Here is an 18,264-nt window from a genome sequence, read left to right as displayed (position 1 = left end):
GAATTTTTTTTAATCCAACCCGTATACATCCATATTCATCGATAATATTGAAAAAAAGACGTAAAATAAGAGCCAAAAATTATCATTAAAAAAAAAAAAAAAATAATAATAATAAAATAAAAATAAATATATATATATATATATATATATATATATATATATATATATATATATATATGTGCCGACCANCCGTATGTAACGGTCAAAAATGCTCAACTGCGGCTGCGCAACCGGTTTGGTTTTGATTGTTTTATTTGTATATTTATTGAAATTGGTTGGTTTTTCAATATTTTAAAATTCCAACAATCTTTCACAATCCAAACCATGAAAATAAATTACTTTAGTGAGTGAATTTTAATTAAAATTTTTGTTTAAATTATGGATTTATCCCTTAAGATTTTTTTTTTTCGAACATGAACGGATTAACTATAGATCAACTCACGTGCTAACACGTTTTCGTAAGTCACGAGGACGTGAGTAGTGTATTGCTCGAAATTACCTTTCACATCGGCTTATTGAAACAGATCCACTCGACATCGGCTTTTGAGTAGGTTCATTGTACTCAGCTCTGATGAATTGTTCTCTACGTAGGTTAGGAAATGCAATCACAGACAATCATGGCCTTGATCTCTACTTTCCAGTCTAAGTGAAATTGGATGTGTAGTATTTCTCGTGCACACGCTACTCACGACCCACACACGCGCTCATCGAACCACTAAATGAGCTCGTATACTTATCTCATGGGTCTGCCTTTCAGCTAGCGTACACTCATGTTGATGAAAATCACAGAGGGAAAAGAGCGTGCACAATATTATGGTGTACAATGCGTTCAATTATGTCAACAATGGCTTTAGAACGGTCCAAAATAGTAAAATGATATCGAGAACGACTTAGAGTTGCACGCGAACAAGTGAGTCGAGGGATGCCAGCCAACCACAATTGAGGCCGTTGAACACATTCTGCATGGTCGACTTGGGGAGTCGAGGTGGCACCACAAATTGTGTGAGTGAAGTTGAACTAGAGTGGGTCAAAGGGTTCGTGGGTTGATTGCTCCAAATATGGCTCCAAACCTGAGGCTTGAGCGGTTAGCCTCTCGAGACTGTGGTTGTGGTTTGGTTTCTGAATCTAAAGCTAAAAATTTAAGAGTATTTTTAAAATAAAATCTAAGTAATTTTTATTTTATTATTATTTTTTAAAAAGTTTAAATGTGTTTTTATAGTAACAATATTTTTATTAATTTAGTTTAAAAATAATAAATAAAAAGTAAAGAATTTTAATGCTTTTTGCATACTTAGATACGATTATTAATGAAGAGTATCTGTAATTATTAGATATAAATAATATAATTTTCTAATATCTTTAATTTCGTTTATTAGATTATAATATCATAATTACATTTATTAGTTTTCTTTAATTGACCCTTTAACCCTTTAATAATCTATGATTAATAAATAATGTATCACTTTATTAGGTTTAACAATCCATTTATATAATTAAATTTAGGAAAAATAAACAAAAATTTAAAAAAATAATAATAATTTAACCATAAATTAAAAAGAAAAGAAAAACACCAAATCCATCACAGGTTCATGTTCTTCCCACTCGCCACTGCTCGTACTTTCACGCACCAAATCCCTCCGAACGCACTTCGAGGAATTCGTATCTGATCCGTTGCAGTGAGCGATGAAACGGGAGAGATGAAAACGAAAACCATTGGGATTTCTAAGTTCAACGACAAGAACGGTTAATTCTTCGGGATTACTGGAGAGAAGTGTCGTATATCATAGAATTTTGATGTATAGTTCTTGTTTCCTGATCTGTATAAATCACAACTCTGCTTGAACTCTAGCGGAGATTCTTTTCCCTGCCCTCGTAATCAATTCGATAAGAATAGGATAATCGCAGAAGGTGGAGGGGGGAGGGATTTGGGAAGAGGAAGATTATACATTATCGATCAATAGTGGAGAGAGGATAGTGTGGCGGAGATGAAGGGCGGCGGCGGTGTAGGGAGCGGGGGTTCTGCTTATGGATTTCCGGCGAAAAGACGATGGAGAGGACTCGTGATCGGAGTTCTTGGCCTCGTTATCCTCTCAATGCTTGTGCCTCTTGTGTTTTTGCTCGGTCTCTACAATGGATTTCACTCTCCGGGTAACTTGTTTGCTCTTCTCATTTGTTTTAATCGAATTAGTCCTTAGCTGTGCTGAATCTGACGTTTCTTGATCGGATCTGTTCGTAGCTTTTACTGTTGTACACTCTCTGTTCTCTTTGTTTAACGCTCTGCTAGATCTCGCGTCCCCCATCGATTTCACCCTTTATTTGGCTCGTTCTATTTGAAATTCGATGATGTTTCGAATCGATTTTCTTGTTTCTTTCGTCATTTTCTTGTTTAAATGTCTCCTTCTCCCTCCATTCTGATTCTTTCTGGGATTTCCTTCGACAAATGCCGCGTGAATTAGGATAAGAAGCAATTCAGGCCTTTTCCCTTTACTATAATCTTTCATCTGCCTGTTCTCTTTTGCGCCAATGCCCCTATTGATATTCCCCAACATAGTCGGGCTTGTCAGCATTTCCCATCCTCAGTTTCTCCTTTTCATGAAGAGATTTTTTTTCCACTAATACATATTTTTATTTAAGATAAGTATTTTCCCAACACCATTTCTGTTCTTCTTCTGCAGGATACGGATTTGACTCACAAAATTCAGAACCAGTAAGGACTAATATTTGTCGCTGCGACATTTGTTTTTAGAACTCATATTATAAATAAATTACATTGGTTTTCTAAATTTCTGTACTACTGGTACCATTCTGTGTATTTATGGTAAGGGAAGAAAATGTTCTGAAAAGTGATTTTAGTTGGTTCGATATGGGAAGAAAAGGATCTGAATGGATTAGATCCTTCTCCATTGTGAAGGTTACTTCGATTGTCCCGTTATTTTAGTTTTGTGAACGTTTTTTTATGACAGGGGTTTCAACCTAGTCATGTAGATGAAGTCATCAGAAAATTTGGACCAACTCTTCCCAAGGTATGATATTCTCTTAGTTCTCTTCGCATATTAATGTTTTTTTTCTTTCCTTTGTATCAGCAGTAGATAGTGCGTGGTCAATTCTTGTAATGTATTTATTTGTTATTGACCAGTTGTGGATACGTTGACCTTTACATGAATTTGTTGTGCCAATTATTTGGGGATAGGTCTTTGAAAATTCTTTCATGAAAATGCATGTAATATATTACCCAAAAGTGAAGGATTTGAAATTGTGATTTTCTTAATATGAGTATAGCACAATTGAACTTGTGAATAATTGTGCAACTTATCAGCCCACCTGAAATCCAAGTTCCTATAAAGTTTACACTTTACTGCCACACCAGACGACAAAGGCCTTCTATTTTGCAGAATTTTTATTTTCTCTGTTTAATCTGCCCTTTGATACTCTGAGCTCTTGCCTTCTCTAAAGTTAATTCCTTGGTTTGTTGACTTTTCCTTTTCCATTTTCCCTTCAATGCTTTAAATCTTTCAGAGACAATGAAACTGATAGAATTGGAGGTTCAGGGAAGGGACTTGATAGCATTAGATTTTTTAGAAGTACAGGCATTTAGAACACGATTCATATGGCTTCACATAAGAGGCCATTTCTTATGGAATGGTTCTACTTCTCCACCATTTGTTGTACCTTAATTTTTTTTGCTCATGCTATTTGAACCAACAGATGAATTCATGATTCCCTTTATCTGTATTGTGCTTTCTTCAATCACTTATGGGGTATTTGTTGTCCGTCGTGACAGCTCATTGTATACCTTTTTTTTTCTCTCTCTAGAAACTTCTCTTGTTCAAATGGCCAGTGAGCTCAAGGTTGAAATGAAAATGGAAATCTTGATGTAGTTCACAGCTGAAATCCAAATTCCCATAAAGTCCTTCTTCTCAACTATGCCAACAACAGTATTCTGAATTTTCTTGGGGTTTTGATGTAACAACCGAAGGAAATATTATCCAGTTGCTTTGCTGCCATGAACTTAGACGACCTTAATTTTGTTGGTAAGGGTTCTGAGGCATCTACAAGTGAAAGGGAGTGGAATGAGAGCTTTTGATTTCATTGGTTGTTCAACAAGGGGGAAAGAGAATGGAGTGGAGATTTATTAATTGGGATGAGAACCACATTAACATCATGTTGGGGCCTTAAATGACTTGTTGCTGGGGATGAGAACTCCAATCTGTTCCACCATTGGTTTGAAAAGGCAAGAACTTGATTAATTCCTATAATTCTTATAATTTGGATCCTAGCAGTTTGGTATTAGATCATCAATTTTGGCCACAAGTCCTGATTTAGAGATATTATTGTTGAAGGTGCAGCAATTGACTCTAGTAAAACATATTGTAGAATAAGCAAATGTTGTTGGCAAAGTTGTGAAGATGGACTTGAAGGAATTTGGAACTCTTATGATTTAAAGATGAATGGAAGAATCTGTTTTAAAGAAATAAACAATCAAATAAGAGCAATGAATGAGATAAAAGAACATAAGTTAGAGGATGAAGGCTAATTGAGTTTGGTTGAAGCAGAACAAGGATCATCGAATGTGGAAAATGACAGGTTGAATCAGATTAGATCAACATGGCGTCAACCGATTCAGAAGATATCAGGCGATTGCAAGCGAAGGTGAGTTTTTGACTAGATGGTGGCAAGCAAACCATAAGACACTAGCTGGAATCAAATAAACCAATCATTAGTCGAACAGGCATTTGCAATCCTTTGGAGCCTTTGGTTCAAAAGAAATTCGATATTTTTTCACAATCAAGAGTCCAGCTGGGAGTTTTTTTTGGGAATTGGTTACTTTATTTGCTTCTACTTGGTCTACTTCTTCTAATTTGTTTTGTAGTTATAACCTAATTCAAATATCCACTTGTTGAATAAACAATCCCTCTTGGCAAAATGGATATGGCAGTTCCACATCGAAAAGTAGTCTGTCTGGAGGAAATTGATCATGTTAAATATGGCATGTCACCTAGATTTCAAATTGGGCACGAAATCTATTGAACTATCAAAGGGCCCTTGGAAAAGCATTGACAAAGAGAAGAATTTGATTTATAGCCATATTTGAACAAGTTGAATGGGGGGGGATAAAACTCTCTTCTAGAAGGACTTTTGGATTGGGAGGCAAGCACTTAATTATGAATTCCCCAACCTCTTCACATTAACTCTTGAAAAGGAAGCCTCCACTCCATTGCCACCTTTTGGAATGCTGAAGGGATTGAGGAGAAATTTCAAAGAAGATGAAATTGATGAGTGGGTTTGCCTCACTTTTTTTTCACCAACTGACAGGGCCGACTTTTGGGGATAACATTTAGAAAAAGGTGGGTACTTTTTGTATAAATCACTAGGTGCTAAACTTGCCTCATCATCTGAAGTCATCGCCAACAATTTTTAGTCATATATGGACAGGAAAAAACCCAAAGTGAGTAGAGTTCTTTATTTGGAAACTTAGTCACGCGGGCATCAACACAGAAGATAAGCTGCTGGAGCTCCTTGGCTTTATCTATCGCCCATTCAACAATACAAGGGATAGATTTTATTGTAGGAATAGCCACCAATTGAAGGTGGTGGTATTGCCAAAGGGGAGAAAAAGAAGGTGAGATTGGTGTGGAATCCTTTGAATTTGGAAGTTTTGTGAAGAATATTAGAGAAGGGAAAAGGTAGAGAAAAGTACTAGGGCAGTAGGTTGAGGAGAAGCTGGAGGAGGAAATTGCAAACCTATGTGTAAATGGAGAGGGACCTTGAAGTTTCCAATGGAAGGCTACAAGAGACTCGTGAACACATTGCCAGAATTGCAAGAGTAGACAACGAAGAAGTTGCAAAGAAGAGGGTGTCAGAGATGGAAACCTAAAATATGTGCGGGAGAAAGAGTTTAGAGGTTTGGCTTAGGGATGAAGTGTGAACTTGTGTGTGGGGTGTAATTGAAGCGTGGGAGACCAATGGGCCTGTGGATTGTTTTTTTTTGAAAAGTTACGTATGTGGCAACCACTAATTTTCTTTTCTTGACTTGGGGCCAATTTTCTTTGGTGGGATCGTTTTCTTTTGGGGTTCTTCTGGAAAGTCTTTGACTTATAATAGGCAGATAAGGCCGAAGTTATTTTTTTTGAAAAAATGAGAAAGAAAAGAACCTAGACATATTTCTATGAGTGTGGACAAGGTCGGCTGACCAGGGCAGTGTAATATTAGGAGGCTACATTAGGAAGTTTATGGAGTGGCATATCTGTAAATACCTGGACAGGTTGTTGGGGTGGAATTAGAGAGAGATATGGAGTTTGGGAGTAGGCAGAATTTTGAGGAAGTCTTTTGTGGAAGAGAGAGAGCCAAAAGTTTATAATTTATGTAGTTTCTCTTTATATTGTAATATAATTTCGGTGTTTTGTTCTTATAATTCAGATCCTAATGAACCATTTTCTCTTTGAAAAAGACAAACAAAAAGAAAGAAAAAACTTGATACCAGCAAAAAAAAAAAATAGAAAGTTTTAAAACACTTGGATCCAAAAGTTTGAGGAAGTCTTTTGTGCAAGAGAGAGAGCCAAAAGTTTATAATTTATGTAGTTTCTCTTTCTATTGTAATATAATTTCGGTGTTTTGTTCTTATAATTCAGATCCTAATGAACCATTTTCTCTTTGAAAAAGACAAAAACAAAAAGAAAGAAAAAACTTGATACCAGCAAAAAAAAAATTAGAAAGTTTTAAAACACTTGGATCCAATTATACAGCTGCACCAAGTAGAAGATCACATTTACTAACCATCTTAAGGTGAAAAATTAGACCTTTTAATAGACTGAAGGGAATGTGAGAATTTACTCCTTTTGGTAGTCTAAAGTGAATGTGAGGGCTTAGTTCTTTTGATAGTCTGAAGGGAACATATGAAACAGTCAACGACTTTGAAAATTTTGGTCATGAAGACCTGAATCATGAGTTTCTGTGTGAAATCCGTCTCTAACTCTTCTGATATTTGTTATCATTTTGATGAAGTTTTGTATCTACTTTAATCATTTGGGTAAGTTAATTTCTGGTTGATTTATACCTTTTTTCGGAATCAGGAATATTTCATTGGTATGATGAGTTATTAAAAAGATAGTTCAAGCTATAACTTGTAAATGTATGTATGCCAAGATACAGCATGAGAGATAACCTTACCTACAAAAGGGAGCGTATCTTTCATTGAAAGAGCAGTTGTTTCTCTCTTCGAAGGTTCCCCTGCCAGGATAGTCGAAGCACTCATATTCATAGGAAGAGCCACATTCCACCTGAAAGCATATAATCAGTTACTGATATATGCATGGTTGGTAGATTATAGTGTGTTCACTTCTTAGATTTTTTTTACCCAACTGGTTAATTGATACCAGTTTCATGTAAACCAACAATATACACTAATATCATTCACCAATAAAATAACAGATAGTAGCAGCAGACTTGGGTTTCAGTTGTCATATTTAGTTATTTATTTTTCTTATTTTTTTCATGAATCTGGTGTTGTCCTACTTCAGTGTATGTATTGTTCATACATACATCCACATTAATATGTGTGTGCTATGTATTCACTTGTTGGTATTATTCTTTCTTAATATTTATCTCAATCTTAAAGATTAATAATAGATTGGCATTTTGATGTATGTGCTTTAATATTCTCTTATGCAATTTATGTTTAAGATAAATTATTATGATAAAGGGTCGTCATTTTGGCATTTAAAGATAGTGCTAGGGTGATTGCTTTGAGTTGCCTTTGGTCATATTGTCAGGACGCATTTCAGAAACATGCCACTGAACCTAAGAAGGACATTAAAGATTTCGTACACGAGAGTCAGGAAGCAAAAGGTTTGGTTGAGTGAATTCTTTCATGCAAGTATTTAGACAATAATATTTCTTGTGTGGCATAACTGTAACTTAAATCTTATTGTTTGAAAAATCTACAGGTTTACAGCCTCCAAAAGTGGATGCCCTACCAACGCATACCCATGAAAATGTATGGATGTGTTAATCTGTGATGGAAATTATATACTGCTTCTGGATTTCAATTGGTTTTTGTGGTTAATTTTTGTATGCCTTTTCAGATTACCAAAGTTGGTGGTAGAGTTCAACCTGACCCACATATGACTTCCATGGACGAAAATGGAAAACCGTGTGAGTGGAAGTTTGGGAGCTATTGTATTTGGCAACAGGAAAATAGAGAAGTTATTAAAGACACTATGGTAAAGAAATTGAAAGATCAGCTTTTTGTCGCGCGAGCATACTATCCTAGCATTGCAAAACTTCCAGACCAAAGCAAGTTGACTCAAGAAATGAAGCAAAATATTCAAGAGCTGGAACGTGTCTTGAGTGAATCAACCACAGATCTTGACCTTCCACTACAGTAAGTTGTGGTAGTGTTTATGATTTTATTGATGAAAAGGGTGAAAAGTGAAAAGTTACGACACTGGATCCAAACCTAAAATTCCTCTGAAGAGGAAATTGCATGCAGAGCGAAATTTACCCTGTTAATTTTTGAAAAGGAACGGGATATTAGTAAAACAGACTAGAGAGAGCAGAGCGAAAAGAAACAAAACAAAGAAACAAAAATTACACATGATAAAGAAGCAAGCCCACAACCTTGAAACTTACCCCCTTGCATTCAAGATGGACCACCTTAATTACAAAGGAATTTGAACGGCTGAGAGATTTATAAAGTGAACACCAATAGAAGAAATGGAATTTTAGCCAAATCAAAACTCTTTTATCCAAAGAAAACTAGCCTGAGCATCCCTTATCCAGAAAAGCTTGAATAAATAAAAAGACGTCAATGCTAGTTTTCATTAGCAAGGGAAGTCTATTTCTTTTATTATTTGCTAATACTTGTTAATTACGACTATAGTCTGGCTTTACAGTAAACAATTTTTGGTATCTAATTGAGTTTGCTGAGTGTAGTTTATCCTTAACCTTTGATTCCCTCTCATTTTATGAAGATAAAACTACATGACCTACTAGCTTCAAGCGTGTAGATGGCTCCAGGAGTTCTGTTGCACACATAGAAGAATGTGTCAAAGAGCTAGATAGTTCGAACAAGACCTTGTTAAAACTGTTCAACAAATTGACTTAAGGCTTTAGAGAGGCCATAGATGCCATCAAAGTAGAGATGGTCGAGATGAATACTCGAATGAATGTGACCATGGAGGTTGTAGATATCATACCCTAGGTCAAGCTCAATAAGTTGAAGATTGCAGAACATGGGGCTTTCAAAGGGACTGTGATGTTGAGGAACTAAGAAATTTAATCTTTGATGTTCAGTAGTACTTCTAAGGCTTCAGGGACTTGTTCAGAAGAGCTGAAAGTTACCTTAAGTGTTCCTCAAGTTGACTTAAGGCCCCACGTTAAAACTGTTCAACAAATTGACTTAAGGCTTTAGAGCGGCCACAGATGCCATCAAAGTAGAGATGATCGAGATGAATACTTGAGTGAATGTGACCATGGAGGTTGTAGAGATCATACCCTAGGTCAAGCTCATGTCAAGCTCAATAAGTTGAAGATTGCAGAACATGGGGCTTTCAAAGGGACTGTGATGTTGAGGAACTAAGAAATTTAATCTTTGATGTTCAGTAGTACTTCTAAGGCTTCAGGAACTTGTTCAGAAGAGCTGAAAGTTACCTTAAGTGAAGGATTGAGTTTTTCCCAGAAAATGTTGAAATTATAGCTAGGCGAAAACTGCATGAACTGAAACACATTGGGGTATAAGGGACTATGGCAAGAAATTCTTGACTATGGTGCTGGATATCCTAGATATATATAAAAAGACAAGATATTGTGCTTTGTTGATGGATTACAACCATGGGCAAGACCATTATATGAACAAAAAGTTCAAGATCTTGTCACTTAATTGGCTGCCACAAAGAGTCTCTTAGATTATGGTAGCAATCAAGCTATCAAAATAAACATACACCACTTTAGAATATTGAGAGCAAATCTTTCAAGCCTATGGGTCAGAGGAACGAGGATACGAACAGAGGAATTGATAGACCAAATGGGGGAACGAATAAACGTTTCCATAACATGAAGCCCATCTCGAGTGTCTTACCCCCATGGAACTATCAAACATGGCCGCCCCATAGACTTTACGCATGCCCTCACCGAGTTTTCCTTACAGCCCTTCAGGCCTTGGTATAAGGCTGTAATGACCTTAAGGTTGACACTGCAGTAGAGAAGGAAGAGGACGACACTGTAAAAATTGGAGCGTTGAAGTACTCGTCGGCCATACAAAAAAAAAAAAAAAAAGAAGAAAAAAAGGCGAACCAAAAGAAGTGTTTCAGAAGGATTGATGTAGTAATCAATTCTCAGTCGAGTAATAACACCTTGATCGGTTCAAGTGCGACTCACAACTTCATATCCAGCCAAGAAGCCCGTAGACTGAGATTGAAGATAGAAAGAGACATTGGGAAGATGGAAGAAGTTAGTAGGGGTCTTCAAGATGGTCTCTTTGAATTTGGGAATATGGTCGGAAGAGATGGGCTTATGGTAGTTCGAATAGACGACTTCAACATCATACTTGGGATGGACTTCCTCCTAGGACATAAGATCATTCCAATGCCACTAGCAAAGTGTAATCCCACATTGTTCTCAATGAACATCAAACAGTACAGTGGCATACGAATGATTTCAGTCTTGTAGTTAAAGAGATCCTCATGGCCATACCGATGGTCCGATACAACCAATACATAACCTATCTCAGTTGAAATCCAGAAAGTCTTGCACAATTATGCTGACATAATATCTAACAACTTACCAACTACGTTACCCTCCCATCAAGGGATTGATCACGAAATTGAGCTTCTACTTGGGGTTAAACCCCTAGTGAATAATGTGTACCAAACCGCGCCACCTATGCTTGCCAAACTAAGGAAGGTTCATCTGCCTCATGAAGTTGCCTTATGGAGCCTGGATGCCATTCCAAAAGTAGAACAATGGAACTTTACGATTATGTATAGACTATAGGGCACCAAACAAGGTGACAGTATGCAGTAAGTATTGGCTATCGATAATATTCAACTTGTTCAATCATGTTCATGGAGCTAAGTATTTCATGAAGTTGGACCAGCGATTAGGAAATTAGCAAGTAAGTATCGTTGAGGGCAATGAGCCCAAGATCACCCATGTGACTAAATATGAGGCTTTTGAATTCCTAGTAATGCCTTGGCTTGACCAATCCCCCAACTACATTTTGTACCTTGATGAACCAGTTTTTTTCATGAACATCTAGATTAATTTGTCATTGTTTACCTCGACAATCGTACACAATGCCACTTTGGAGGAACACAAGGTGCAATTACGCCTAGTCTTTGAGTAGTTGAGATAAAACCAATTATATGTGAAGAAAGAGAAATGTGCTTTTGCTCAACAATGTATCAATTTCCTCGAACATATCTATTGAATGTGACAAATCAACATGGATAGTGATAAGGTAAAAACTACTCAAGAGTGGAAGAAAGCCCCCACTACCATGACAAAACTACGATTCTTCTTAGGATGGACTAATTACCATCTATGATTTATCGAAGGATATTCTAGACAAGTCGCCCCACTAACAGTGTTGTTCAAGAAAGACCACACATGGTTGTGGTCGGCCAAGTGCTAGAGTGCCTCTGAAAAGTTATAGGCAACCACAACGAGGGGCCCTATCCACAGATTTGTCAACGTGATGAAGCCATTTGAGGTAGAGACGATGCATATGACATCGCTTTAGGTGGTGTTCTCATCGAAGCCTCATCACCTAAGGAAGTCAAAAGTTGAACAACGTTGAGAGGAGAAACATTGTCTCTTAGAAGGAAATGTAGGTTGCTGTCCATTGTCTTAAAGTCTGGAGATAATATTTCTTGGGGTTGTGTTTCATTGTGAAAACGAACAACTGTGCCATCTATCATTTCATTGATCAACCAAAGTTGATCCCAAGGTAAGCTCGATGGGAAAAGTCCTTAGCCAGGTTTGATTTCAAGTTCAAATATAAGAAGGGAAAGAGCAATCAAGTTGTCGATGTCCTAAACCACATCCATGCAAGTGTAGTCAATGGTTCGATGCACGCCATCATCCAAGAACATGTACAAAAAGACTCTTCAGCCAAAGTTGTTGCTGAGTTAGTCAATGCAAGGTAGACTAGACAAATCTGGGTCGAATGAAACTTATTGTTGAAAAAAAGAAAATTAGTTATATGTACCTAGAGCAGAAGACCTAAGGATAAAGCTGCTACATGGATGTCATGGTACTTAAAGGGCTGACCATTCGAGTGGAAACAATCATATGTGCTATTAAGAATGGCTACTTTGAGTCGAATAACGAGACAACGTTATGCAGTATACCAAGATTTGTCTCATTTGCCAACAAGACATGTCGAAATGGTCGAGGTGTTGGGACTCCTCAAACCTTTGTCGGTCCTAACTAGACCTTGGGAAGGTGTCCTTGGTCTACCTTGCTTTGACAAACTCAACCCTTTTGAAGGTAGGGGGACAAAAAGTCATCTTGATTATCATAGATCAGTTATCAAAGTATGCCATCTAAATTGTGGGGCATCTCATCAAGTATTGTTAGTGATAGAGAGGGTAGATTTATTAGTATGTTATAGATAAAGTTGTATACGGTTTTTTGGATGACCATGAATACATCTTCAAACTATCACACCCTTAAATCGATGGACAAATAGAACAACTACTTGGTCGAAGAATATTTACACCATTTTGTTGATGCTCATCAAAAGAATTGGCTCCAGTAAGTGGATGTGGCCCAATTTTGTTTTAATTGTTATATTGATTCATACACTAGAAAAAGCACTTTTGAGATCGTGAGTAGAAGACAATCATCCTCGCTCATATCATTGATCATTCACATGTTGGAAGAATCAAGTGCAAAACTTTACATAAGAATGGAAGCGAATTACAAATATAGCTCGAGCTTATTTAGAGAGGGCTTCCAAACATATGAAAAAGTGGGCAGGCAAGAAGTATTGTCCCCTGGAATTTTAAACTGGAGATCAAGTCTTCCCCTGGAGTTTTAAACTGGAGATCAAGTCTTCATCAAGCTAAGATTAGAACGTACCTGATTTACATAGCTGTAAAGATAAAAAAAAACTTATCACAAAATATGAAGGACCAATAGAAATTCTCAAGAAGATCGAAGCTACTTCTTAGAGGGTGGTGTTGCCTACATGAATGAATATATTCAGCAACCCGTCTGAGTAACTTAAAGATGTATCATCCCGATCCTAACAATTATGGTTGCAATTCCATTGTCATACATGCATCGACCTAAAACAAAGAGATTTCAAAGATATTGAAGAGATCCTTGCCAAGAGAACTAGGAAGGTTGAAAGACCCATACGGGTTTAAGAATTCGTTGTCAAGTGGAAAAACCTCCCAATGAAAAAAACAAGTTGGGAGCATTGAAGATTTGGAAGCTTGGATGCAGAAGATTGAAGGGTTCAAGCTTCGTCTATTGATAGGGTCGTCGACTATTTAAGTGGGGAGAATGTCTTGGGCCTGCCTGTCGATAGTGATGTCGATAATGCCTGCATGCCGAAACCATCCGAAACCACCCAATGTCAATACTGCGTAATTAGTTTTTGTTTGTTTGTTTGTTTTCATTTGCATGTCACTTTGTAAGTGTATGGCTCCTCATTCTTTTCCATGTTCATGCCTGCTAGTTTGGAAATGCATTATAATTTACTTTAAAGGGGCTAAGTAGTTATTGAACCTCTCTCCGACCAAGTGTTATACATTCTCTTACCTACATATTTTAATGCAATTGTCATCTACATGTTTTTTTTTTTTTAATGTTTTCAATACATTCTCTCTCAAGATTTATAAAATAATTTTCTCTCAAAACGTAAGGAGAGGCTCAACATATTGACCACGTAAGTTCGATTTTGAAATGGCTTACTTTTCCCTGAAGGCTATAGCATGTCTGCTTACATGCTTGCACATACTTTGAAGGAGATGAAAATTCATATATATTATGCAAACTAAAAAACTACGTGCACATTGGATAACAATTTAGCCTCTGTTGTATCTGGTTGCTTCACTTTATAACACCTTTTTTTCTTTTCTTTTTTTTTTTTTTTCCTTTTAGTTTATTGAATCTTCGTTTAAGAAATCCTCATATTTCTGTCTTGGAAAACTTTCCATGTCTCCAATTTCTTAATCAGGATAGAGAAAAGGTCACTGAAGATGGAAGCTACAATAACCAAAGCTAAATCATTCCCGTTGGAGTGTTCTAATGTGGACAAAAAGTTCCGACAACTATTTGATATGACCGAGGATGAAGCCGATTTTCACATGAAGCAGAGTGCCTTTCTCTTCCAACTAGCTGTTCAGACCATGCCAAAGAGCCTGCATTGCTTGTCTATGCAGCTAACTGTTGAATATTTTAGGATTGATTCAGCCAATTTGGAGCTCTCACAGGCAGAGAAATATGCAGATCCCACTTTGAACCATTATATAATATTCTCGAATAATATACTTGCATCATCAGTAGTTATCAATTCAACCGTTTCACATGCAAAAGTGAGTTAAATGTTTATTTGTACTATTAGCCTGTTTATTTGCACTATTAGCCTGTTTATTTGCATTACTTATCAAAATGACACTGATAACTACTCCTTCATGTTTTAGGAAAGTGGAAATCAGGTTTTTCATGTATTGACTGATGGGCAGAATTACTTTGCCATGAAACTCTGGTTTTCGAGGAATAGTTATAAGGAGGCAACTGTTGAAGTATTAAATGTTGAGCATCTTAAACTTGACGATCATGAAAATATGACTTTCGTTTTGCCTCAAGAGTTCCGTATTTCATTTCATACTTTAACTCACTCTAGGACCGAATACATTTCAATGTTTTCACATTTGCACTATCTTCTTCCTGAAATATTCAAGAGCCTGGATAAAGTTGTGGTTCTGGAGGATGATGTTGTTGTCCAGCGAGACTTATCAGACTTGTGGAGCCTTGATATGGGAGGTAAAGTTAATGGTGCTGCACAGTGTTGTCAAGTGAGGTTTGGTGAGCTGAAAAGTTTTCTGGGTGAGAACGGTTACAATCAAAATGATTGCACTTGGATGTCAGGGTTGAATGTAATTGATCTGGCAAAGTGGCGAGAGCTTGATCTTTCTCAAACTTTCCGTAGTTTGGTCAAGGAGGTAAGTCCCATGAATGTTAATCTTCCTGATCATGAATCTTCCATTGAAGATTCTATAATATTTGTATTGCAAACTTAAGCCAATGCCCAGCCTATTTTATGTTTGTCATGTCTTTTATATGATATATCTGCTGATAATTTTTGTTTCTTGCATCGTACTCAACAGTCTTTCAACCTGTGCCTCTAATATTTTTGGTGATTGATCAAGGATAAATTTGAAAATTGAGTTGTTTTGAACGATGATTTTACCTGACTCTTCCTTTTCACTCGTAACATCTATTGACCAGAAGCTGATGATGCAGGACGGATCAACTAATGCGGATGTGTTGCGTGCAAGCTTGCTTACTTTTCAGGGGATGATCTACCCCCTTCATGATTCCTGGTCTCTATATGGGTTAGGTCATGTCTACAGGCATAATGTCCAAGACCTCAAAAAGGCTGCAACATTGCATTATAATGGCTATTTGAAACCTTGGCTGGAGTTGGGTATCCCAAAATACAAAGCTCACTGGAAGAAATTTCTAGACAGAGAAGATCTGTTCTTGAGCAAGTGTAACATAAATCCGTGATGAGTCGAAGATTCTACCACCGTCTACTACATATTTCATGAAATCTGGGGCTCAACTCATCAAGCATAATTTTCGTTGACAAATGGGATTGCCCGCATAACAGAGAACTCATTTTTTCGGTAAATAAACTACTAGCTTCATCCTGATCAAGTTTGCTAGTGGTGATTTCTGATATCATGAGTTTTGTGGTATTCTTTTGGTGTTGTTGATGAAGAAGAGAAAGCGATTGAGGTTTCTGTTTAGTCTGCTAGTTGGTTTGTTGAATGAGAATCTGAGTTGGAAAGTGTGGCAAATAAGGCAAAGACACCCAAAGGCTACAATTAATATTCATCCGGCAAGATTCGCTTGAATGAGAATATCTTGTTGTCCTATGCCTTAACAGGATTATTTGTCAGTTGATGTCATTCACATTAATATATAAATATACATATATAGTTAGATTAGGTTCTCACGCTTCTACTGAAACTAAATTCTTTTGACAATTCATATTCAATTTGATTATAGAGTTATTTGGAAGGCACTTTACCTATTTTGTCAAGCATTGTTTCTTCACTCTGATTGTGCAGCACAGCTATAACGAATACACATTGGAAGTTGTGGCAGCTACAATACTCTCTTAATCATTCTTTTCAGCCTATATCACTACTTCCAGCTTCCAAGCCAGGTATTTTATTCTCCTCCTTTGTTCCCTTTAAAGATGATATATGAGCTCAACTTTGATTCTGCTATGATAAGAACTTTCTTTCCTTCTTCCAATGATAAAAAATTAGGGTTTTGAAGTAGTTTTTCTAAGTTTTCTTTTGTGTTCCTTAGTTTATTACTATGGTTGGTGCATTCTGGAAATAACTGGAGTTTGATTTTGATTTTGAAAACTACAGATTCGTTAATTGTTCTCCAGTGACTTTGAAGTGAGATAGTTCGACCCTTACTAGAAATTTAAGTATAATTTAACTAGTTAAGGTTTATATATTTTTTACCAAGAGTTTGGATGTTCAAATTCTTTGACGAGATGCCCATATAACACTCCTGATAGAATTTTATATATAATATATATATATATGATCTGGAAGGTAAATTTAGACCCAAGAACTTATTTCTTGAAAGTTCTTTACAATATATATTCTACTAGCAACTAGATTATCATGATTTATAAGAATTCAAATGTCATTTGACCTAGATTTTGAAATTAATGAAGTGCCATTCAAGTGTGAATTTGTTGTTGTCTCACGTGGGATTATGAATTGTGAATTTGATTCCACTTAGATGTGAATAAATAGTTCATTATGATTCGATTTTATCTTATGAAGTTTGCGCATTGTTGGTCATGTGTTTTCGAATATTGGATCAGTTGTGATCACGAATATTCTAAAACCCCGCGCTGTTTGGAGAATGAGCAGAAACGGGGTGAGAAAGTAAGTTATCTACGTTCATTTGTAATGATCAAGATTTAGAGTATAATATGAAGCATTATAGAAAAACTACAAAAATGGACATGTTGACTACCTCCAACTCTTTTCTTCATTAAATCTAGCCGTCGATATTAGGTGGTTGACGTTGCTCTATTTGACCCACGTTTTCACATCGATCATATTTGAAGGATAGGCAATGCTCTTTAGAATTTATGTCCTAAAATCTTGTAATTAATAAATTAATTTAAATAATAATTTTAGTTGTAATTTAATACTAGTCCTTGGCATAAAAAAAATCCAATATTATTACTGTAATATGGATTTGCAATCATATTATAAAAAAATAATCTAAAATATCTAAAATGTAGGATAAGATTAGGTGCCTTATCCATGTAACGTTAGTAGTATGACTCACTTTGTAATTGTTTCAAATAATTTGATTCAAATCATTTAGGTAGTACTACGTGAATATGTATATTTTATATGATGAAGATTGAACTATAAAATATATATATTTTATAAATCGATCTTAATCTAGGATGAATTATGAACTCTTGATTACAATGTTTTTTTTTTTTTTTTTGTATGGATAAGCCGACAGATACAATGAACCTACTAGTTTGGAGATTTTACTAAATTGAGAGCGGAAAACATAATTTTATGAATTATAATTCATTCATTCCTATATATGGATAAGTAGATAAGAAGTAATTTCAAGACTTGAACAATGGGTCACACCTCTCACTTCGCCCAAGAAGAACTTAGTTTATAGCTTCATTATAAACAAATTGTTTATTATAATATAGTGGTATTTCAAAAACGATCTTTTGTAGCTGTAATTATAATTAATTTATGAAGAATCAACTTGTTTGTAATTATTATATTCATGAGCACAACTTATCCTAACGTACATAAAGTTGTAACTCTTAACGTACATAAAGTTGCAACTCTTAACGTACATAAAGTTGCAACTCTAGATCTAGCAAAGTGATTTATAATTAATAAATAAAATTTGATTAATTAAATAGTTTAACTAAACTAACTATTTAATTAATTGGGTTCAGATTGAAACGAATATTTAATATATACGATGTATTAAATATAAAAGAAAAAA

The 18,264-nt window shown here is 35.9% G+C and overlaps 1 protein-coding gene across 1 annotated transcript; it reads left to right on the top strand.

Moving 5' to 3' along the window:
• Positions 1–1,571: 1,571 nt before the first annotated feature.
• LOC111478193 (probable galacturonosyltransferase 7) lies at positions 1,572–16,279 on the top strand. The gene is made up of 9 exons (XM_023122351.1): positions 1,572–2,148; positions 2,676–2,707; positions 2,964–3,023; positions 7,770–7,845; positions 7,944–7,993; positions 8,082–8,380; positions 14,186–14,543; positions 14,652–15,173; positions 15,475–16,279. The coding sequence occupies exons 1-9, from the start codon at positions 1,986–1,988 to the stop codon at positions 15,739–15,741; spliced, it is 1,827 nt and encodes a 608-aa protein (XP_022978119.1). The 5' UTR covers positions 1,572–1,985; the 3' UTR covers positions 15,742–16,279.
• The last annotated feature ends 1,985 nt before the right edge of the window (positions 16,280–18,264 follow it).

Source organism: Cucurbita maxima, unplaced genomic scaffold (genome assembly GCF_002738345.1).
Source record: "Cucurbita maxima cultivar Rimu unplaced genomic scaffold, Cmax_1.0 Cma_Scf00004, whole genome shotgun sequence".
Taxonomy (NCBI): domain Eukaryota; kingdom Viridiplantae; phylum Streptophyta; class Magnoliopsida; order Cucurbitales; family Cucurbitaceae; genus Cucurbita; species Cucurbita maxima.
This window is presented reverse-complemented; position numbering and strand designations above follow the sequence as displayed.

Excerpts from the sequence above, each read along its gene's own strand:
- LOC111478193 (XM_023122351.1), top strand. The coding sequence starts at position 1,986 with ATGAAGGGCGGCGGCGGTGTAGGGAGCGGGGGTTCTGCTTATGGATTT. Across the intron at positions 7,994-8,081 it reads CAACGCATACCCATGAAAAT|ATTACCAAAGTTGGTGGTAG; the intron begins GTATGGATGTGT and ends ATGCCTTTTCAG. Across the intron at positions 15,174-15,474 it reads TCCGTAGTTTGGTCAAGGAG|GACGGATCAACTAATGCGGA; the intron begins GTAAGTCCCATG and ends CTGATGATGCAG.